This window comes from Haliotis asinina, chromosome 15 (assembly GCF_037392515.1).
Source record: "Haliotis asinina isolate JCU_RB_2024 chromosome 15, JCU_Hal_asi_v2, whole genome shotgun sequence".
NCBI lineage: Eukaryota > Metazoa > Mollusca > Gastropoda > Lepetellida > Haliotidae > Haliotis > Haliotis asinina.
In genome coordinates this window covers 8,693,722-8,717,586 of record NC_090294.1, presented here as the reverse complement: position 1 = coordinate 8,717,586, position 23,865 = coordinate 8,693,722, and the positions used below count along the sequence as shown (strand labels likewise).

Genomic DNA, 23,865 nt, shown 5'->3' with positions numbered 1-23,865 from the left:
ATATGCATAAAATTTACCTCCCTTGGTACTTAAGTATTTTTTTTTATCATAGCCTGTAAAGTGAAAATATGGTCGATTGTAGAATATCCTTCTTTGAATCCCGTTTGCTCTTCACTAATTTTATCCAGACTATATCCCCAGAAAACTAATCTCTTGTTTATAATATATGTGAATACTCTACCGAATATTCTCAGAGTGATACCTCTTTAATTCTTCACATCCTGTGAGCTGCCTTGTTTATATATGAGGACAATGACCCACAGGGATCATGTTCCTGGAATTTTTCCATTTTAAAAAATCACATTGAATATTAATTCAAAATATGGCAACAAGATATCTGCTGAACTTTTAAAGAATTCATGGAGGGCATTGTCTATTCCCGGAGCTTTATTACATTTTATGTGGTGAATACTATCAAAAATTCCATCTCTGCTTATAGGTGAAGCTAGAGACTCCTTGATAAACAGCATGTCTGGAACTGTTCCAATATTTGACATCAATATTATTTGTTGTACGCTGACCACTTTAGCTTTTACGTTGTGACTAGATTTGTTTGGGATCATGAACACTATTCGCTAAGTGATTTCGTCTACCTTATAAACACACCTGTAGTGTTATAATTGTGTCTCGCATTATGATTCTCGCAAACATTCTCAGTGGTTTTACTGTTTGTCTGAAATGGTTTAGGGATCTGCATCTCTCTTTTTTTTTCAGAAGACCCCACTCGGCATCAAACCATTTACAAGTATTTCCTTTCCTGGCATTATGTCTAATTTCCCCAGTTTGTTTTATGTTCATACTTGACTCAGCTAGACATGTGGAGTCTGCTTGTCAAGTACTGCTTGACAAGTATTAGATGAGCCACGACCTGACAAATGAACCCAATTTGCATATATGGGAACGCCCCTCAGTACATTCCATTTGAAACAAGAGGGAAACAGGTTGTCGTCTAAATATTAAAATGTTCTATTTCCTCGTGCGAATCGTGTCTTGCTTAACGAAATCTCTCTACGAGACACGTGATGAACAGTAGCGGTATTGATTTCACGCCAGCGTCAGCGTGCATTGCACGTGCGTAGTCCCCGACCTACCTCATGTACCTGTAGCGGTCGAGTGTATTCGTCTATATTCCCTGCCCAGCCTACTTGTCACAAACGCGTTTAATGCGCAGGCTCATCTAATGCGTGTCAAGCAGTAGTTTAACAATATCGTATCAATATCAATCATTGCTGAGTCAACAGATCTATCAAGAAGCTCCTGGATGGAGTTTAAAAAATAATATCTCTACATGTTTGTTGTTTGTTGGTACCGGAAAGATTTGGCATTATCTTCTTGTCCAGCAAATGTACAAGGACGTTTGTGAAGCGCACGCCATATTAATGTAACTGTGAGGTGTGGGGATTCAGAGCGAGACTAACAATGTGAAACAGTGATGACGAAGCTAGAATGCAGACAATGATGCTAGCGCCGTTAACACACAGAAAGGTAAAGTCTCCAGCATTTCCTTCCCTACCACATCTCCCATTTAGAATGTGGATATTCAAAACTGAGCATAAACCTGGAAGACATTTCCCCAAATCACTAACGCAATTATCAATGGAGAATCGTTCAAGACTGAATGAATCAACTATGAAGTCCCACATGGAATCACTATGCTTCTCTGTGTACTCCATTATGTCATCTTCTACAAAATCACATTTATGTCCTGTTCTAGCATTAAAATCACCGCCACTTACTGCAGAAACTTAGCCATGTTCTATCAGGTTTAATAAGTTGTCTTGGAGATAGAGATACCATTTTCACAATGGGCACTCATCTTGTCATATCAAGTTGAACCCTCTGGATGGATGTAGGCATATGTGTAGTGTGAATCATGATCATATCCCAAGAAGTTTTTATCAAGTAAAATGAAAACAGCCTTTTCTGAAATATTGCACCATTAACAAGTACCAAAATCCACCAGAGTACCTGCCCCATGTTGACTATGTACATCCTAACTATATATTAGGTAGTCTTGAAAGTATTTTATTAGTCTATATTAACACACCAAGTCTCTGAAATCCAAACAATGTCGGGAGGAGGTATACAATTTCAGAAGTCAATATCTGTAAGTTTCTGATAAAACCCGGAAATGTTCCAGAATATGATGCTAATCATCAGCACGCTGTTCCTAGGGGTCACAGGTATCATGATGAAGAGTCTGACAGTCACTGCATGGCAACATGTAGCCCTGACCCCATCCCTATTGTGAGTTTCCCCGGTCAGAAGTGTGGGTGCGGGATCTGAGCTGGCGTCTGGATCGCTCATCCTGATTCTGGTCTCCCCGTCTCTTCTCAGACTGAGACCGTAGGTTCTCCTTGTTCCCCATGCAGTTGCATCGTGTGTCGGAGTCTTCTTAATCTCTACAATCCTTTTCCGGGATCTTGAAAGTTTGTCAAGTCATTGGCAAGTCATATTCCTTTCTCTTTCAGGGCGCGTCTCAGCTTCACTGTCCGCCATTTGTCTTCAAAATGACAACACGTGTTATCACTAGCCTTGTTTTATTCGAAGATTTCCTGGAGATTTCTGAGTGTCCCTGGCAACGAGTGGTCGTAGGTCTTTGGATTTCCTGACATCATTCAGTATATCCATACCTTTGACCTATTTTCTGTATAGATTTCGTTCTCACTCTATGCAATATTGCACATGGCTATATAGCTCCTATTTCTTTGCTCCTGGTCCTCTTCACGGTCCTCGATATCACCAATATGTGTGTCGAGCTTACCAGTTTTATTAATCAATTCATTCATGTCCTGTTTCATTATCAGGCGTTCTACAATATTAAGTTTACCTTTCAAATCTGTAATATCGGATTTAATAGATTTTATGCCCACTTGGACGGAATACTGTAAACCGGAAATATTCTGTGTATATTTTGCGAATTTTGCGTTTCTCTTCCCCAGAGTGTATCTCTCCACACAATCTCTTTTCTGACTCTGCAATCTGTCGTGACATCGCTGTCTTCATTTCCTCTAGGTCCCTAGAGGTTGTTCCACATCTCCAGCTTAGTGGCTCATTAAGGGTGCACCTATTACACTCGACAAGGTACATACTTTAAGTGATACATGTTTTCACCGTGTAGATACTGACGCCACATCTTCAGGAAGATCACAGATTTCACCTTGTAGCCATACAGGTGGGAATCAAGTTGAGTTCAAACTCCGTCATCCAAAATGCTAAGAGTAATCCTGTGCATATCACAAAACTCAATAGCGTGCCACACAGTAGCTTTCTTCATCACTTTTAGGCTCTTGGGAGGCACGAAAGTTCAAATCCTGGCTCTCCACAGGTCGACAGAGATACACATCGAACTGTATGAACACGGTTAGCGGATGGAACCAATTGAAAAGGTGCTCTTAGAAGAAGCGGAGAGAAATGTTCCAACTTGCCATCAAAAGTTGTGACCAGGATCCGCAGTAACCTCATAGACGAATTCTTTGAGACATTGTGATGATTCACAGTTCATCCTATCGACCTTAATGAATGCATGATAACCTCAATGCCACATTCTTGTGTTCTTTCTTAGATATTATTTAATATATCATTGCGAATTTTCCACTTTGGTTCAGTATGTTATCGTATATTATTAATAGGAAATATCGTAGATAGGTATAACTAGGAAAAGGAATGATGTTCGATATGAAAATAGTATCAGCGATCGATAATATTCTACAGTACATAAACCTCTGTGATAGAATAAAAACATTTACTGACAATACACACAGTTTATTGGCTTTTCTAAATAATGTCCAGGAAGCTGTTTTCTTAAAAATTCCTTGTTTAACATGTCACCATTCACTAGTCATGTGAAACTGATTCAATCCTTTCAGACATCAGATGATAGATCAGTACGATCATCGATATCTGTGACATCTATCAATATCCAGTCCCACACAATGGACACACGTGCACATACACGAGATCGATAATGTAGAGGTGGAACGCCATTTACTGCGACAGCAAACAGGATTCACCCACTCCCCTACCTTAAATACACCAAAGAAAAATCCAAAAACATACGGAATCTCTATTGTAGGGGGATCGTTGTGGAAGCCATTGATTAAAGCGTTCGCACCTCACACCGAAGACCTGGATTTCATTCCCCACACGAGTACAATCTGCGATGCTCCTTTCTAGTGTCCTCCGCCATGGTACTAATCTCACAGGGTGGACGTGTCCTGCCACATCAGTCACTAATAAAACCAAGACATTTGTAAACCTTAAAAACATAGTGGCAGAAGAAGTGGGTGGATATATTTTGACTTTATTTTGGATTTATGCCACAGACAACCAGCACTATATGCAGAAAACAATCAACAAATTAAAGATACATACTCGAAGTACTCGTACACTGTATTGCTACTTTTGTTTTTTTGCTGATTTATTTTAAAAGAATTGAACCTCTTTGATACAAAGAAGGACAAAACCTCTTTGGTAAAGACATATTCTGACCCAGTTATCACCAGATACTTATATTGCGGAACAGGGTATAATAATCACAAATGGTATTTGTTTTATTGAATATGCAAATAACATTTATAACAAAAAAAATCCAAAGCTGCATTAAATCCCATATTCTCTTCCCACAGTGGTTACTTGTCATATTTTCCTACGTAACCTCTGTTCTAATACGTCCCTTTCATGGTGCGAGTGTTCAAGACTCGTGATTGGAGGCAATCAGATTTAGTACTGCAATCAGCGACCTTGTTTCAAAAGTGATCGTTCGAAAGATCTCGGTAATTTCCGGATACATCGTGAAAAATAGAACCTCTTCCCGAGCGCGATACTCAAATGTTTATTCTAGACGGAAATCAGTCAGTTCATTTTTGTCTCTCCACATTGCTTGCATTGTCGATGTAACACGTGTTCTGATTGGACAGACGAAAAAGGGAAATAAATCTGCTGCCATTTTTCCCGCTAGGGGATTTTATGAGAACCACGAAATATGGCCGTATTAGAACAGAGGTTCGTAGGAAGATATGACAAGTAACCTTCGTGGGAGGAGAATGTAAATCTGAAAGCATACACGCAAAAATGAATTTTCGCAAACTGAATATTCGCGTAACCCAGCTGTCATACCCAAGGGGAATTTTAAGTGAATTTGATGAAAATGTTTCAGAATGACCCAAAATGGGCAGACTGAAATATTCCCAGAGATGTGAAATATACGTCCAATGTTAAAGACTAAAGTTAATTAGTTACCTACAAATATAATAGTATTGTTTTGCGACTCGGAGCGATTTATGATAACGTTTCCTAAAATTGGTGGAAGCGCTCGTGCAATTACCGCAACGAGTCCGAAAGATCGCCAGGAAAAAACCGTTTGGCTCAAATGCGGACCGATGAATAGCAATGTAACACCAAAACCAATGCGCATAACACACTAGTACTCAATGAAACGCTGATCTTAATTAAAACATCATACCAACTCTGTTACGTTATACTCGTGAGTGTATTTGAATCCCTCACCGTTAATCGCATGCTTTTAATTTAAAAATTCACATTAGACAGCACAATTCTGTTAGCGAAATTCTTAGTACTTTCAATATGACCATATATTTCTCTTGATTTTAAAAATAATAACATAAAGGCATTATATAAGGGATTATTTTGATCAAAGCACTGACTGATTTGTCGTATTTTCGCACATAGCAGGCATGGAGTAGGGGACGAGTCGTCTTGGAGCTTGCGGAAAGGGGCGAGTGGAGACAAATGTTACAGGTGCCATCTCCAAAACGAGGCTCAAATCTCGGAATTAATCACCAGCCTGCGAGAGAGGGAGTCGAATCAACGGAACATCTTATCTTCCACTGTGGATTCACCTCAGAGAGAGCACCCAAACTTAAGTTGTCTGTGTGTACATATCTCTAGTCTCTGTAAATAAAGTTGGTTATACTGGAACTATACTAAGATATTATAGCATGTCCCATATTTTAACCGAACCTCGGCATTGGAACGATGCACAGGCCACACCGACATATTCCTCAGCTGATGTAATCTTTCTTACACCCAGATTACGCCATCTGCGGAGTTTCGACCGGAAGCTGAACTGAGTACACTGTGATTAAAGCGTTCACTCCTCACACCGAAGATCTGGATTTCATCCCCCAAACGAGTACAATCTGCGACGCCCATTTCTAGTGTCCTTCGCCATTATAGTAATCTCACAAGGTGGACGTGTCCTGCCACATCCGTCACAAACACAAGCGAAAGCAAGACATTTGTAAAATTTCAAAAATATAGTGATAGAAGAAGTGGGTGGATATATTTTGACTTTATTTTGGATTTATGCCACAGAAAACCAGCACTATATGCAGAAAACAATCAACAAATTAAAGATACATAACAATGTAGAAATATCAACAATATCATCGTGATCGTTTAGTGATGTCAGCCTTATAAGTGTGAAAACTTCAGTGCTGAAACATCAATTTGTGAGCACCGACTACTCAGGTATCTGTTTTTCACGGTTTTGTTCGACTTGGACTTAGACCGGAAGTGACGTAGTTGACTGGCGTAGTCCTCGTGTAGCATGGGAATGTAGGTGTTTGGTTGACATTGCCGCTGAAAGAAGAACAATCAGCTTTGTCAGTAACTTGGTTTATCTCTGTAAAACACACATCTGCAGCATACTTGGTGTATTAATATGATATAAAACAATAGCTATGGCGATTCTATGTTTAGTCTTCGCCAGGTTGCGCTCGTTTCAGAAGTATCCAATGTTGGAGTAGATCACAATTACTGACAACAATATTGACATTTGTCTACAACTGTGAAAGTACCTGATGTTTTTCATAGAAAGCCTTGTAACCGCCATCCAGCAAGTACACTTCCGGGTAGAAGAGGAACGGGTATCGGTCGCTGTTCAACTTCCGGTCTAAACTCCTCAGATGGCGTAATCTGGGTTTAAGAGAGATTCGATCAAATGAGGAACACGTCGGTATAAGCTGTGCGTCACAGTGCCAAATTGTTTTCAAAGCCAAGATTCGAGTCAGTTAACAAAATTGAGAGTGAGATACCAGAGACCTTTCAAACCATGTACACAAGGACGACTTACAGTTTGGGAGATCTCTCTGAGGAGAATTCACAGTGGAAGATCAGGAGTTGAGTCGACTCCCTCCCTCGTAGGCTGGTGACTAATTCCGAGATTTGAGCCTCGTTGTGGAGATTGATGGCACCCTGAAAGAATGACGATACTGGTGATGACAAGATGGACGACATGTCTTCTGGACGTTATTGTGAATGTTTATGATCTTTACAGACGACATATTACAGCATAAGAGTATAAAATGACAAAAACTAACTTGTATTTACCTCTATATGGCCACCCTCATATTCATATGGGTATCGACAGTCGATGATCTGGTACCCGGAAATGACGTCATCATATTTCCCTGTCAGTAGTTGACTGACTGTGCGAGGAGACACTGACTTGAGATCCTTGTGTCGGCCTGTGATGGTCGGGAGTCCGTGACACTGTGGAGAAGAAATAATGACTTTATTACACAATCAAATGTGACCAACAGAAATAAATGAGCGTCAGATCTCGTGAACCATTTCAGAGTGACCCAGTTCAGTAAAGATTCTGATTTTCATACGTAGATTATTACCTTTGAGCCATCGCCAATCAGATTGATTTCCGTTTCCATTTTATCCACAGCTGATTTCATGGAGTCGGGGGATTCCAAAAAGTATTGCTCTTCATGACACATGACGTCATCACATCTATATCTCTTAGCAGCGGGGCTTTCATCCTCATCACGTGGCCGTTTTGGTGAGAATAAAGATTTTCTGACTGAACTGAAGTCTGTGATTGTTCCATTCGACAGAAAACAGTTGAATGGGGATCCCTGAAAATAAAGAAGGCGAAAACGTTCATAATTAGAATAGATTTCGTTTCATTTTTGTTGAAGGTAGCAAATATTCCCGCCATAATTCCCGCCAGGACCAGAAAATCCAGTGATTGCTCACATGAGGAACGATATAGTCGGGTTAAGACAACGCTCAGTCCATCATGACACCGACAGATCACAGATCCCTGTAATCGCCTCTAGAGTCAAGCATGGGTTCCAGGAGTCTAATGTAACCCTCAGAGTCCTCAGAATCCTATGTTAGGAACTACTGTGATGCTTTCTCAATGTACATTGTTGGCTTTGTTCTTGGTAAACATAAGGATGTGTATTGTGTGTTTACACATATCTACCAACTCTAAATAATGTTTTCTTGGTCTTTGGAAATGGCAACACAGTTTCGACGTTTACCTCACTATCACTTCCTTGAGATTCGAAACCGCTGTCACGTGAGTCATCGTCATCATCGAAAGTGAGGCTGCGAGGCAAGACGCCAGCATCTTCAGGAACAGAAAGACGACCAGACGTCACGTCATCAGGACTATCAAGGGAAAGTGTGTTCATCAGGGACATTGCAGATGGAGTCATTTTAAACTGAAACCAGATATTGACATTATTATAAATAGAGTCCAAATTTACATGATGCCATTCAAAAAGTAGGGCATATTGGATTTACAAAATTGAAAAAATGCTAAGGAATCAAGGGAAATGGGACAATTTAGTCTGTTCCTTTGAAAATAATTGATCTGTATGAATACATATTGCTTTTTCTCATATACATTGTCCTGACTTGTGGTATGCTCACAAAATGGAATATTCCCTACAGTTTGAATGGTATATTGGAAGGTGATACTGTGCAACAATGTACGCTAGACTACAAATAATAATAGGTAGTTCACATCTGAATCTTTGATAGGTGTTGATGGAAGAAACCGTGATTCTGGATGTAGATAAACCATTACAACGTCTTGTAAGCTGAATACTTACCCGTGGTGTCTATGCCTTCCTGTTTTACACAGTGTACGGTTTCTTGTAGTGACTGCCCTGTGTGTTCTATAACAGTATCTAGTTAATGATGCCCTCTACAGTCCCACAAACTGTATATATACCTACACACCATCAATGACCTGATTACATACACAAACTAATTAACAACTACTGCATACTACCGTTAAAACTGCAGTCTAATGACGGTATAATGAATCAAACACCCTCTGTAACCCTGAAACAACAAATCCCGACTAAAACGGAGCAATTATAGGAAGCTCGCACCTTGTGAGTTCCCAGCGCTCTAGCTTGGGGAAGAACGATGATGGCTTGTGTGTCCAGTGTTTCTACGCGGGGATGAGGGGAGATTATCCTCCGAGTGATAATCCAGGCGGGGCATCAAATAAACCGATAATAGAAATTGGAATAAATGTATGGAGGATATAGTAGATAACTAGTAGACATTAGGCACACAAGGAACAATAGGACGACTCGCTGTGTTGTTTGTGTAGGAAGACCGTCGGAAAACACAGAAGGCGAACACATGTTAGGATTGGGTCGTGTAACAGTATTAACACATATTTAAGGCAATTACTGCGTTGTTGCTGTGAAAGCAATCTGGTGTTTTTTTCAAATAGGATATCGTGAAATTTACGTTTCATGTCATAAAAATGATTCATTCCCAATTACATAATGTATACCCTTGCTTAGAACATAGTCAATGGTAGCTTCGATAGCGTTTGTTTAAACAATGATATACATACTGACACAGGCTATAGTAAATCTGTGTGTCATTCAAAGCACACATCCAGTGAGGCAGAAAGTTGTTTATGTCTCTGTACGACATTTCCCATATATAATACATAATAAGCGGAGAGCCAGTCAGTACAGGAACGAACAAACGAATGTATTATCAGAATACTCCTTCTTAAAGGTATTCAAGATTGTTGACCACCCATAACCTGACAGGCAGAAACCGGTCACTGATTCACCGTTCCGAGAATGGAACGGATATGTCAACCACCTAACTCTGGGAAATGAGTTTCGCTGTCTTTTAAGATGTGAAGCCAGTCTCCAGTATCGACGTATTCACAATCGGATAGCAAATCTGTTCAAATTCTCAAAAAGAGAGAAAAGACTTCCTTTGAAAAGAACTTTGTATGCTGTTTAAACACGTTACCATTGCAGTTTAATACCATATCCTGTCATCTTGATATCAGTTGTTAAGTCATATCCATCGCTGGATACAATTGCTAAAACAAAAAAACCCAGACATTTGTTTTGTATCTTTTATCATTTTTTTCATTTATTTTATTTTCAAGATATTTAAAGGTGTTACATGAGGCATACATGATATATATGGATATGGCCCTCTTAGTCATTTCACGAAGTAGCTAATATCGCAATCTGATTGTGATATATGTGCATTGTACAGGACATGAACAATATAAACAATAGTAACAATCAAATAACATTTTACTAAGAAAATAAAAACGTAAACTATAAATAACAGTGATTCATTCTTTCACACATTTACACCAATGCATACATAAATAATAAGTGATTAAATCCGTTTTGGTTTGTTTGTTTCTTCTTCTTCTTTTATTAAGTATTATGTCACTTCAAGTACATCGTGTGCCCACTGAAGAAGGTCACATCTGCCTTCTTCCGCACGCTCCTACAAAATAATTGCAGTGAGCTGTCCGATATTATTGTTCAACGTGACAGAATTATTGCCCAGTCACCTAGGCGATTTACTTTGGTCTTGAAATCACCATCCACTTTGTTCTTTGAATTCTCTTACACAAATAATCATACCGAGCCACAGGTATTTTGTCAAGTCATCTATATATCTTTATTTTCCAATCAAACAACGAGTTTTAATCTTTAATTGGTGTTATTAGCTGTGTAGCTGGGTAACCTAAAACCTAATTAAATACAAATTGAACCACTGTCTTCAGCCAAGCTTAGTCCAACGCCGCTAAATACACTATGCGCTGATACTGCTGACTTTGTTAAGCTATCTGTATTTGCAGTTACACATTGTCACATGTGCACCTATGCACCATGAAGCACCCATCACCCATTTGTACACACACAGCATTTATTTCAACTTCTGTTATCTGTTTATCTGATGCCCCGCCTGGATTATCACTAGGGGGATAATCTCCCCTCATCACCGTATAGAAACACTGAACACACAAGTCATCACTGCTCCTCCCCAAGCTAGAGCACTGGTAACTCACTGTGAACTTCCTATAATTGCTCCGTTTTAGTCGGGATTTGTTGTTTCAGAGTTAAAGAGGGTGTTTGATTCATTACACGGTTACTAGACTGAAGTCCTAACGGTGGTATTCAGTAGGTGTTAATTAATTTGTGTATGTAATCAGATCATTGATGGTGTGTAGGTATGTATTGCGTGTCCCCCCCAAAAGTGAACCGCTTTTTGACACGTATGTTCTCATCAATGGATTAACCGAATTTATTTCAACGTTTCACAGAGTAACCCTAAGGTAGCATCAACGAGTCTACAAAATATCTAAGAGATTGGTTTCAGATGGTGCGAGCGTTGTCGAATTCAAAACAACCAGTCAAAAAATGTAATATCAAGGGGAAATTCAATTATTTCAGTCTATGCTTCCATCTGCCTCCACAACTAGACGACACTGTACGTTTCTTTCAAGCAGAAATGCATTTACTTACTTCTCCCACCGATATCTCCTCCCACGACGTAATTATCCTGTCCTTTAACCCCCGCGCGGTCACTCCTCGGTAAGCTTTCTCCTTTAGAAAGTCCCATATGGCATTGCATTTTTTGACAGACTGGTTTGAATTCGACAATACTCGCATGATTTGTAAGCAGTGATATTTTGTAAACGTTGATGATACCCCAAAGTTACTCTGCGAATTATTACAATAAATTCAGTTTCTCTACCACCGAGAAAATACTTGTCAAAAATCGGTTCACCTTTTGAAGACACCCGATATAAGTCTTTGAGACTGCGTAGGACATCATTATGTACCTACTGTTGTATGAACAGGGATAACTTACAACTTGTTAGAGTCTTAGAGTCTCCCTGATAAAACACACAGGGCAGTCACTACAAGAAACCTTACACTGTGTAAAACAGAAAGACATAGACACCACGGGTAAGGATTCAGCTTACAAGACGTTGTAGTGGTTTACTTACAACCAGGCTCATGGTAACTTCCATCGACACCTTCCACGTATGTAGATGCCAACCAGTTATTACTGTATGTAGTCCAGTGTACATTGATGCACAGTGATATCTCTTTTGTATCTTAATATGAAATGTAGGGAATATTCCATTCCACGAGCATACCACAAGTCAGGCCAATGTATATGAGAAAAAGTAATATATATGTCAATAGAGATGAAACACTGGGCTCAATAACAATGTCAATATTTGTTTTCAGTTTCAAATGACTTCTTCTGCAAAGTCCCGACGAACATATTTTCCCTTGATAGACCTGATCACGTGACACCTATATGGTGGTCTATCTATTCCTGAAGATGTCAGCGTCACAAGATAAACGCAGATGTTTATAAGGGCGGTAATTATTCTAATTTCTTTGTATGTAATTGCTGTTGCTGTGGTTTGCAACTTTAACCCGCTGATTTACACAACCGTTTGAATAAGCTCACAACACATTTGGCACTACTATATGCTGATGACACCGTCCACATGTCCTCAGACTTGTCTGATTTGCAAATATGTTAGATTCTTGTAATAATTATTTGAAAAAAATGGAAGCTTAAAATTAACACAAAATTCTTATTTTCGGTGGATCCCCCAAAAGAATATATGCTGCTCGTAAGCTGCACTTTGCAGCCTGTGGGTATAAAGTTCAGTTCAGATAGTCTCGCTTCTCAGTCTCACTTTCGATGATGACGATGACTCACGTGACAGCGGTTTCGAATGTCACGAGAGATACCGAGGTAAAAGTCCCCAATCATCAAGTCTGTGGTATTTGATTAATACGGCGATATTAACAGATTAAGAACTAAACAGATCATGTACGGCGCATTTTCATTGAATCAATCGCTTGATTGTCTGGAGGCCACGTCAAGCAACCATTATAAAACAAAAGTTCCTATTCCAGTATATAAGTATGAGAATATTTTCCATCTCCATTTGCAGAGATCCCGATTCGAGTGTTTTCCATCGAGCAGAACAATCACCGACTTCGGTTCAGTCAGAAAATCTTTATTCTCACCCAAACAGTCATGATGAGGATGAAAGAACTGCGGTGAAGAGATCTAGACATGTTGACGTCATGGAGGATGATGGGAAGCCAAAAATATCGGATTTTCCCGAATCCATGAATTCAGCTGTGGCTAAAATGGAGACGGACATCAATCTGATTGGGATGGCTCAGAGGTAATAATTTATGCATGTATGTATTACACATACTTCTCGTGCACTCTATTCGTAGTCCTTCCAAGACACTGAAGTTGTATTGTAATGGTCCACGGCATCTGACGCTCATTTCTTTGGTTTGCCTTATTTGATTGTATAATAAAGTCATTATCATAGGTCGACACAAAGATATCAAGTCAGTGTCTCCAAGCACAGTCAGTCAACTACTGACAGGGAAATATGATTACGTCATTTCGGGGTACCAGATCATCGACTCTCCCTTATGATACGATACGATATGATATAGGATATTTATATAGCACACATATCCATGGATGTCAGTCTCAACAATACATCGTATTTCAATGTCAACTCCCTGGGAAGTATACAACTCCTGCTGCCACTTGGCGCACCGAGTTCATTGAGGCTCTCTCATCCTAACGAGGTACCCATTCACAGTTGGGTGGACTGGAACACATAGTCACAGTACTTTGTCCAAGTTCTCTGCACGTTGCTGTACCCGCAACTAGGTGTTTGCATGTATGCATGTGCCCACCATCTGGTCATATACCAACGGATTCGTGGTTTCTTTTAAGTGCACAGGGTTGTGTACTGTGGTGCGGTCATATAGAGGTAGATACAAGTTAGTTTTTCACATTGTATACTCTCGTGGTAATATCGCGTCTGTAAGATCATAAATATTCATAATAACGCTCAGAGGACATGTCGTCCATCTTGTCATCCATGAGATCATCATTCTTACAGGGCCATTCGTGACTAACTGTTATTCCGGGACAAGCGGAACAGCGACTCCTGCCCCTCTGGAAGGATGTCATATTGGCGTAGGAACATCAGAACTACCTCAAACAGGAACGATAACTCTATTCCTATTTGGTACATTATATAACCGAAGTACTCGTACACTGTATTGCTACTTTTTTCTGATTTATTTTAAAAAAGGGAGAAAAAACATATTTGGTAAAGACGTATATATATATATATATATATATATATGTATATGTATATATATATATATATGGTAAAGACGTATATATATATATGCGGAACAGGGTATAATAATCATAAATGGTATTTGTTTTACTGAATATGGAAATAATATTTAAAACAAAAAAAAAACCAAGATGCACTAAATCCCAAAGCAGACACGCAAAGACACGCAAAAATGACTTTACAATTTTCGCAAACTGAATTTTCGTTTAACTTTGCTGTCATACCCAAGGGGAATTTTAAGTGAATTTGCTGAAAATGTTTAAGAATGACCTAAAATGGGCAGACTGAAATATTCCCAGAGACGTGAAATATATGTCCAGTGTTAAAGATTAAAGTTAATTAGTTACCTACAAGTATAATATTATTGTTTTGCGACTGGAAGCGATTTATGATAACGCTTCCTAAATCTGTTGGAAGCGCTCGTGCAATAACCGCAACGAGCCCGAAGGATCGCCAGGAAAAAACCGTTTGGCTCAAAAGCGGACCGATGAATTGCAATGTAACACCAAAACGAATGCGCATAACATACTAGTACTCAATGAAACGCTGATCATAATTCAAACATCATACCAACTCATCATCATAAGGGATTATTTTGATCAAAGCACTGATTGATTTGTCGTATTTTCGCACATAGCAGGCATGGAGCTTGCGGAAAGGGGCGAGTGGTGACAGATGTTACAAGTGCCATCTCCAAAACGAGGCTCAAATCTCGGAATTAGTCACCAGCCTGCGAGAGACGGAGTCGCATCAACGGAACATCCTATCATCCAATGGGGATTATCTGAAGACAGAACACCCAAACTTAAGTTGTCTATGTGTACATGTCTCTAGTCTCTATAAATAAACTTGGTTATACCGGAACTATACTAAGATATTATAGCATGTCCCATATTTTAACCGAACCTTGGCATTGAAAGAGTTTGGTGCTGCGATGCACAGGACACACCGACATATTCCTCAGCTGATGCAATCTTTCTTACACCCATTCTCTTCTCACAGAGTTTCTCCTATCATATCTTCCTACGTAACCCCTGTTCTAATACGGCCCTTTCATGGTGCGAGTGTTCAAGACTCGCGATTGGAGGCGTTCAGATTTAGTTGTGCAATCAGAGACGTTGTTTCAAGAGTGATCATTTGCCTGATCTCGGTAATTTCCGAATGCATCGAGAAAACTTGCCACTACCAGTTTTTGTTTCTACAAACACATCCTGGCCATTGATCCCCGCACTCTCTATTGCCAGTTTCTGATTTTCAGTTAAGCATGAAATATCGAATCTTTCCTTCGTACTTTGATGGACTAACTCCATGGGGGCCACCATATTGGAGCTAAGTCTATTTAACGCGTGTTTTGATTGGATAGTATCAAGGGAGACAATTCCTGTTGCGAAATTTTGCCGCAATTTCTCGATGGCCGGGAAATATGGCCGTATTAGAACAGAGGTTACGTAGGAAGATATGACAGGAGTAACCTCTGTGGGAAGAGAATGTCTTACACCCAGGCTACGCCATCTGCGGTGTTTCGACCGGAAGCTGAACAGCGATAGCTACCCGTTCCTGTTTTTTATCATGGGGCAGTTTGGAAACCTATACTTTACGTTATGTTACTGCGAGACATTCCTTACTAATATGTCAAGAAGTTGTAGAAATCACTTGTTCTCCCTTCAGCGACAGTGTCAACCAAACACCTCCATTCCTATGCTGCACGACGACTGCGCCAGTCAACTACGTCACTTCCGGTCAAGTCGAACAAAACCGCGAAAAACAAATACCTGCGTAGTCGGTGCTTAGACATAGATATGTCACCACTGAAGTTTGCACGGTAGTAATACTGACATCATTTGGAGTTTCACTGTCATGTATCTAATTTGTTGATTCTGCATTTAGTATCTATCTTGTCTTAAACCACAATAAAGGTTTGAATATACGGACACAGTTGCCTGTTAACGGTTAAAGGTTTACAACTGACTTGCCTGTGCTTGTGTTTGTGACCAATGGTGCAGGACATGCTCAACTTGCGAGCCCCTGTTGAAATCTATATCCGAGATGGCGGTGGTGTTGGCTAGTGGTTAAAGTGTTGGCTCATCGTGCCGAAGACCCGGGTTCAATTCTATACACGGGTACAACATGTGAAGCCCATTGCTGGTGTCCTATTCACAACAATTTTTGACTGGCCTGCTTCTGACATTATTTGTTCTGAATCAAGCACCATGTCCCAGTTTGCTTTATTGTCAGTGCATTCTCTAATGCGCGCAACACGGCCATTGTCAGGCTATTCTGAGAAATCGTGAATGTGTTATATATGAATATAACACATATGAATATCTACTGAAGCAGGGAAAACTTTGAAATCCATGACTTTACATAGTCATGGAAACATTGAGGAAAGTATCTTTATATTATATCATAATGAGTCTTCATCATCATTTCCTCTTAAATGTTTTAATTTTCTGCCATGACATGAAAAATTGGTTTGTCAAAATAACATTAAAGGTGTCTGTAAATGTCAGTGGATATTTCATTAGTTTTTATATATATTCCTGTTACATTGGTCATATATATACAACTCAAAATGCCGATTTCTTCACGTTACTTTGATTATTTTCTCGTAATTTAAATTTGCCTTTCGAATTGTCGAGTGTTTAAAAAAGAAATAAATAGAATTAAATATGAAAGTGAAAAAGCTGAAATATTAAAACAATAACCCAATAAATCATGATTTGACATTTCCATTCGTTAAAAACACATGCTGTCAGTGTCTCACCATTAGTACGTTGACAACAGTGGTACCAACAGTGTCATGCCCTCTATTCCTCTCTGACCTGAGGAGGTCCAGGTTAGAATATTGCTTGTCGTAAAAAGCGACTAGCGGGATGGGTTGTCAGGCTTGCTGACTTGTTTGACACAGGTCATCGGTTGCCATCAATGTAGATCGATGTTCATGCTGTTGATCCTTGTATTTTCTGGTCCAGGCTCGATTATTTACAGACCACCGCCATATAGCAGGAATATTGCTGAGCTCGGCTTAAAAATAAACCCACTCACTCAGTCAGCCTGTTCCTCTCTAACATCCTAACATATGGTGTCTAACCTCACTACTGGCAGAATGTGACGTAATATGTGACGACCTATCGGATGATCTCTTACTGATAAAAATACATAACGAAACTGAATTTTCAACATTCAACGTTTAAAGTTTGACATTGGACACTGTCAGTTCCTAATAACACAACACCTCGTAGGTGTCTCTACACTACCGTGAATATTACCGCACTTGCGTTATATATAAACACTACATCACTGAACACTGGTTCAGTTGAAGACAACCCATGCAAGGATCAAGGATCACTGAACTTGAAACTGTTCACTCTCGGGAACCACCTTGTGTTGAACATTCATGACATTTGAACGTTTCATCTGCATATTGTATTGTTAGCAATGTTCACATTACAAGGAGGCGATATGAAAATATCTGTAATTTGGATGACAATAGGAACATATGCGTGATGCTTAAAGTCGCATGTTTATTGTTTTATATTCAAACAAGCTGTGCTAACGTTAGTCAAAACATTCTTGAACCAAACACCGTCCATGGCGAAGGTGTCCGTCTCTGCTGCTGACTATGCTGTCATCTGTGGAATGTTGTCCCTGTCTGTGGGGATAGGACTGTATTACGCCGTCAAGGGGAGGAGGAACATTACCCGGGAGGAGTACCTGTTGTGGGGACGGCGTCTCAGCGTCATCCCGGTGACGTTGTCGTTGATAGTGACGTACATGTCATCGATGTCTTTTGTGGGAATACCAGCTGAAAGCTACTCCTCTGGGTATCTGCTTGTGTATCTGGGTTTAGGCTGCACTATTGGGATGGGCATCTCAATGTTCATGGTGGTCCCACTGATGCATTCGCTGCGGCTGTCCAGCTTGTATGAGATATGACCGATCACCATAACATTCAAACAGAAAACAAACAGAAAAGTTAACATTTCCAGATTTAACGCATCGGTGACAGACCGATGTATTTTGGACATGAGCCATACGTTCCCATGTCTTTGTTCATGACCGGTGCCTCCGGTGGGCAGGATAGGCCCACCTTTCGCAAACACCTGGTGTTAGAGTTGTTTGACAGTGACTTATAACACATGTTCATGATAAAGTCAGATTTATGCATCGGTTTGGGACCCCCCCCCCCCCCCCCCCCCCGGAATAGCTGTAATATACCTCATACATTGGTAATTGATGGTCATCGAATTGAAAACAAAACACCATTATAAAAATACATATTTTCGGATTCAAGATGATCCGCAGACTACTCGATCACTTGATTGTCTGGTTCTGACCCGCAGTTTAGGAGGATTATAGGTGGATGTGGCATCAAACACTCGCTTCTTTATGTATACGGTGTGTGAGATTAGTGCTGCCGGCGATGCAAGTCACCCTTACGTTGGTGCTGGTTTTCTGTTTTCACCGTTCTCTAGACCTATCTAGCCCTGCGGAATATCTTAGCAGATAATCATTATTTGTTATTCTCAAGCGTTGCGTTTTTGTATATAGTCGGGAATTAACAATAGCTGACGGACATTGTCTCTCATGATACAGAAAGCTGAAAGGACCGTTGTCAAAACAGATTATGTCTATCTGATAACCGCTCACTCCTGGCAAAGATGGAGATAGTTTTAACTGTGTTCCTTTGTCTTTTCAGTATTTCCACCTGCGGTTTGGATCCGTGGTACTGAGGCGCTGTATCTGTGTGGTGGGGATGTGGCAGAACGTAAGTAATTGTTAAAGGTGCTCTCTCTCTCTCTCTCTCTCTCTCTCGCTCTCCCCCTCGTGTGTGTGTGTGTGTGTGTGTGTGTGTGTGTGTGTGTGTGTGTGTGTGTGTGTGTGTGTGTGTGTGTGTGTGTGTGTGTGTGTGTGTGTGATATCTATTTCTAACTAACATCTTTGGCAAAACCTCGTCAAATGCATGAAATTGAAATGACGGACTTACTGAATGGTAAATGTTTCCTGGAAACTTGTGATTCCATTGTGCCCACTCTCTATCATAAATGTGTATTCTTTACCGATTCATCGGATTCCTGTAGGTTTGATTAAAAAAACAAATAAAATAGATATACCGTTTCAGATCCTCTACACAGCTGTGATTTTGTTACCACCTACGGTTTCGATAAGAACAGGTAAACTAACAGTTTAAAAATCACACCCCTTCAGTTACCTAGAAATGAAGGTATCGTGTACTGAAATCCATACACACGATGTGATTGTTGTTGATAATATAGAGACAGTGTACAGCATTGCTGAAATGTATATAACATAAAGTTCATGTTAACACCCGGTCTCATCGCTAGTGTTTAGTGACCTATTCAAATGCTGTCACTGCTATTTTTTTAGCATCCAATGGAATGTGTTTCACTGGATAAGTGAGAGTTCTGTGAAAGAATATAAAAAATGAAATAAAATAAACGTTTGTATCTCTGCAGTTGCTGATCTTCCATGGTGGGTGTCGGTGCTGCTAGTGGGGGCCATTGCAACGCTCTATACCGCCATTGTGAGTTGATTAGTATACACCATCACAGGTTATTATACATTATCACTCAGTACTGTACATTACCAGTCAGTACTATACATTATCACTGATATACATGGTCATGGATTATTATACATTATCATTGATTATCATACATTATCACTGATTATTATGCATTATCGCTGATTATTATATATTATCACTCATTATTATACATTTTCACTCAGTATTATACATCATCGATATCACTGATAGTGGAAAACTTAATTTTATTCCCCGTTCTGTAGATCTTTGCTATATCTCTGTGTTCTATATTTACACAGGGTGGACTTAAAGGCGTGGTCGCTGTGGACGTGTTTCAGGCCCTCGTCATGGTTGTTGGGCTATATGCAACATTGTTTAAGGTAATATATCATCCTGTACAGTGTCAGTGAACACCTGGTGTCCATTTCAGTGATATTCATACCGTTATCTCCTTGCCTTTCAATTTAGGCCCATCTCATTCATTCACTCACTTTCGTTTCTGGGTACTTGTCCCCCGGAAGAGTACATACCTTGGAAATATTTTAATATTTCCCTCAACATGACCTTGGATTTCTCACCTGGTGGAGTTTAAGGGGTTGTGGTGGTCAGGGCTGTTGAGTAGACTGAATATCAGTCACATGGTCAGGTTCAGACTCCACTGTTCATAGACCGCCATCCTACTGCTGGAAAATGTCTGAGTGCGGCGTTGAACAATAACAAACAAATATAGACGTAAAAGGTTAAGAAAATAAAACTAATACTAATTCACTCTCTCACTCATTCACATTAGTGCATACATAAACAATAAGTGATTAAACCTGGGGTTTATTTTTCATTAACAACTAGTAAGTGTTATGTCTCTCAAAGTACACCGTGTGCCGACAGAAGCATGTCACACCAACTTTCTTCTGCACTCTCCAAAACAAATAATTATATTGAGCTGTCCGATATTATTGTTAACGTCACAGATTTATTGCCAAGTCACTTATATTACTTAATTTTCCAGTCAAACAACGAGATTTAATTTTCAGTGGTTGTTAATAACTGTGTAACTATATTTATGCATTGCCTAATTCAATACAAATTGAACCACTGTCTTCAACCTTGCTTGGTCCAGTGTGTTGGGACAAACATCGCCTCTGAGACATTGTGCCCTGATACTGCTGACAACATTGTTAACCAATCTCTATAGGCAATTACACATTGTCATGAGTGTTGCATAAAACACCCATCACCCATTTGTACATACACAGCATTTATTTCAACTTCTGTTATCTGTTTATCTGATGCCCCGCCTGGATTATCACTCAGGGGATAATCTCCCCTCATCCCCGTAGAGAAACACTGGACACACAAGCCATCACTGCTCCTCCCCAAGCTAGAGCGCTAGTAACTCACAAGGTGCGAGCTTCCTATAATTGCTCCGTTTTAGTCGGAATTTGTTATTTCAAGGTTACAGAGGGTGTTTGGTTCATTATACCGTCATTAGACTGCAGTTTTAACGGTAGTATGCAGTAGTTGTTAATTAGTTTGTGTATGTAATCAGGTCATCGATGGTGTGTAGGTATGGGGGACTAAGAGGACATCATTATCTAGTTATACTGTTGTAGAACAGACAGGGCTGTCACTACAAGAAACCGTTCACTGTGTAAAACAGAAAGACATAGACACCACGGTTAAGGATTCAGGAGCTTGCAACACGTTGTAATGGTTTACGTGCAACCAGACTCATGATAACTTAACACCTACCAAGGATGCAGATGAACATTACATTAGTCTTTTTAGTCTGCGTGCAACATCAGTAACATTTCTGTTGTACCTTACTATCACGAATTTAGGCCCACGTAATAAAAATGCCAGTATCTTTTTCAGTTGAAAATGACCCCTTCGGCAATGTCCCTGACGAGTACACTGTGCCTTGGTAGAACCGATCACGTGACATCTGGTCGTCTTTCTGTTCCTGAAGATGCTGGTGTCTTGCCTCGCTTTCGATGATGACGATGACTCTCGCGTGACAGCGGTTTCGAATCTCACGAGAGTGATACGGAGGTAATAGTCCACAGAGCAGGTAATTGCCACTTACAGAAAACATCCTAATATTTACAAATCTGATCCTGGAAACTCCCGGTTTGATTAGGCCCCAGGAACCCGTGCTTGTCCCATAGGGCAATGAAAGGGAAGAGTGATCCGACTTATTGTCATGGTGGAATCAGTGTCACCATATCCCAACGGCGTGTATTGTTTCACAGTTTATCAATCACTGAATTTTATGGTCCAGCGGTCACTATTTGCCGCCTTCAACACAAATGAAACGAAACCTATTAAAATTATGAATGTTTTCGCCTTCTCCATTTACACGGATCCCCACTCAAATGTTTTCTGTCGAATAGAACAATCATAGACTTCAGTTCAGTCAGAAAATCTTTATTCTCACCAAAACGGCCACGTGATGAGGATGAAAGCCCCGCTGCTAAGAGATATAGATGTGATGACGTCATGTGTCGTGAAGAGCAATACTCTTTGGAATCCCCCGACTCCATGAAATCAGCTGTCGACAGAATGGAAGCTGGAATCAATCTGATTGGCGATGGCTCAAGGGTAATAATTTATGCATATATGAAACATTCATTTAGCACTAAAGTTTTGCTGAAATGGTCCACGGTATGTAGCGCTCAGTTATTTCTGTTTGTCATACCTGATTGTATAATGGAATTATTATTTGTTCTCCAGAGTCACGGACTCCCGACCATCACAGGTCGACACAAGGATCTCAAGTCAGTGTCTCCACGCACAGTCAGTCAACTACTGACAGGGGAATGTGATGACGTCATTTCCGGGTACCAGATCATCGATTGTCGTTACCCATATGAATATGAAGGCGGCCATATAGAGGTAGATATCTGAAACTGTAGTGATGTAATATTTGTAAAGATCATACATATTCTTAACAAACTTTACCCGTGAAGATAATTGTTAGAATGTATTTTCAGTAACCCATGCTTGTTCTAAAATCCGATTAACGGGATTGTTTGGTCAGGCTTGGTGACGGTTGACGCATGTCCCCAATTGCACAGATCGTGCTGTTAATCACTGGCTTGTTTGGTCCAGATTCGACTATTTACACACAAACGCCATATAGCTGGAATATTGCTGAGTACTGCGTGAAACTCAACTCATTCACTCCCAATAATGTTTAGTAGATATTCTGAACATGTTATCATCCCCAAGATCATTGTTCGTACAGGGTGCTATCAATCTCCACAACGAGGCTCAAATCTCGGGATTAGTCACCAGCCTATAAGAGAGCGAGTTGAATCGACGTAATGTCTTGATCTTCCACTGCGAATTCTCCTCAGAGACAGAGCCCAAACTGTAAGGCACCCTTATGTACATGTCTCTGGTCTTTGTTAAATTTGTTAAACTGACCCCAACCTCGGCAATGAAACAATGTTATCCTGATGCACAGTTAATACCGACATGTTCCTAGATTGATGCAAAATTTCTTCGACCCAGATTGCGCCATCTGCGGCGTTTAGACCGTAAGTTGAACCGTTCCTCTTCCACCCGTAAGTGCACTTACTGGATGGCGGTTACACGGCTTTCGATGAACAACATCGGGTACTTTCACAACTATAGACAAATGTCAATATTGTTGTCAGTAAAGTAATTATAATTGACTCACTGAGTCACTACGAATGCAACATGGCGGGGGATAGACTTAGAATCGTCAAATCTAGTTTGTTTTCATTTTTCCTAATGGATACATTCCCATGCTGCATGAGGAATACGTCAGACAACTACGTCACTTCCGGTTTAAGTCCAAGTCGAAAAACCGGAAAAACAAATACCTGCGTAGTCGGTGCTTAGACACAGATGTGTCACCACTGAAGTTTGCACTATAGTAATACTGACATCATTTGGAGTTGACTTTTATTGATATTGTTGATACATACGAGGGGATGTCAATAAGTTTTGAGCCTTGCATAGAAAAACACAAAATATTGGTATGAACCACATTTATTTTTCAACATAGTCCCCTTGTGAGTCA

At 40.0% G+C, this 23,865-nt stretch overlaps 2 protein-coding genes across 2 annotated transcripts in view; one reads left to right on the top strand and one right to left on the bottom strand.

The window, feature by feature from the left end:
- Positions 1-23,865, top strand: part of LOC137266039 (transmembrane protein 127-like) — a 117,391-nt gene that overhangs the window by 26,226 nt on the left and 67,300 nt on the right. The window lies entirely within an intron of this gene.
- LOC137266276 (M-phase inducer phosphatase-like) lies at positions 6,436-11,726 on the bottom strand. The gene is made up of 7 exons (XM_067801766.1): positions 11,580-11,726; positions 8,301-8,483; positions 7,650-7,889; positions 7,354-7,515; positions 7,097-7,218; positions 6,822-6,939; positions 6,436-6,603 (listed from the first exon to the last, which is right to left on the bottom strand). The coding sequence occupies exons 1-7, from the start codon at positions 11,724-11,726 to the stop codon at positions 6,436-6,438; spliced, it is 1,140 nt and encodes a 379-aa protein (XP_067657867.1).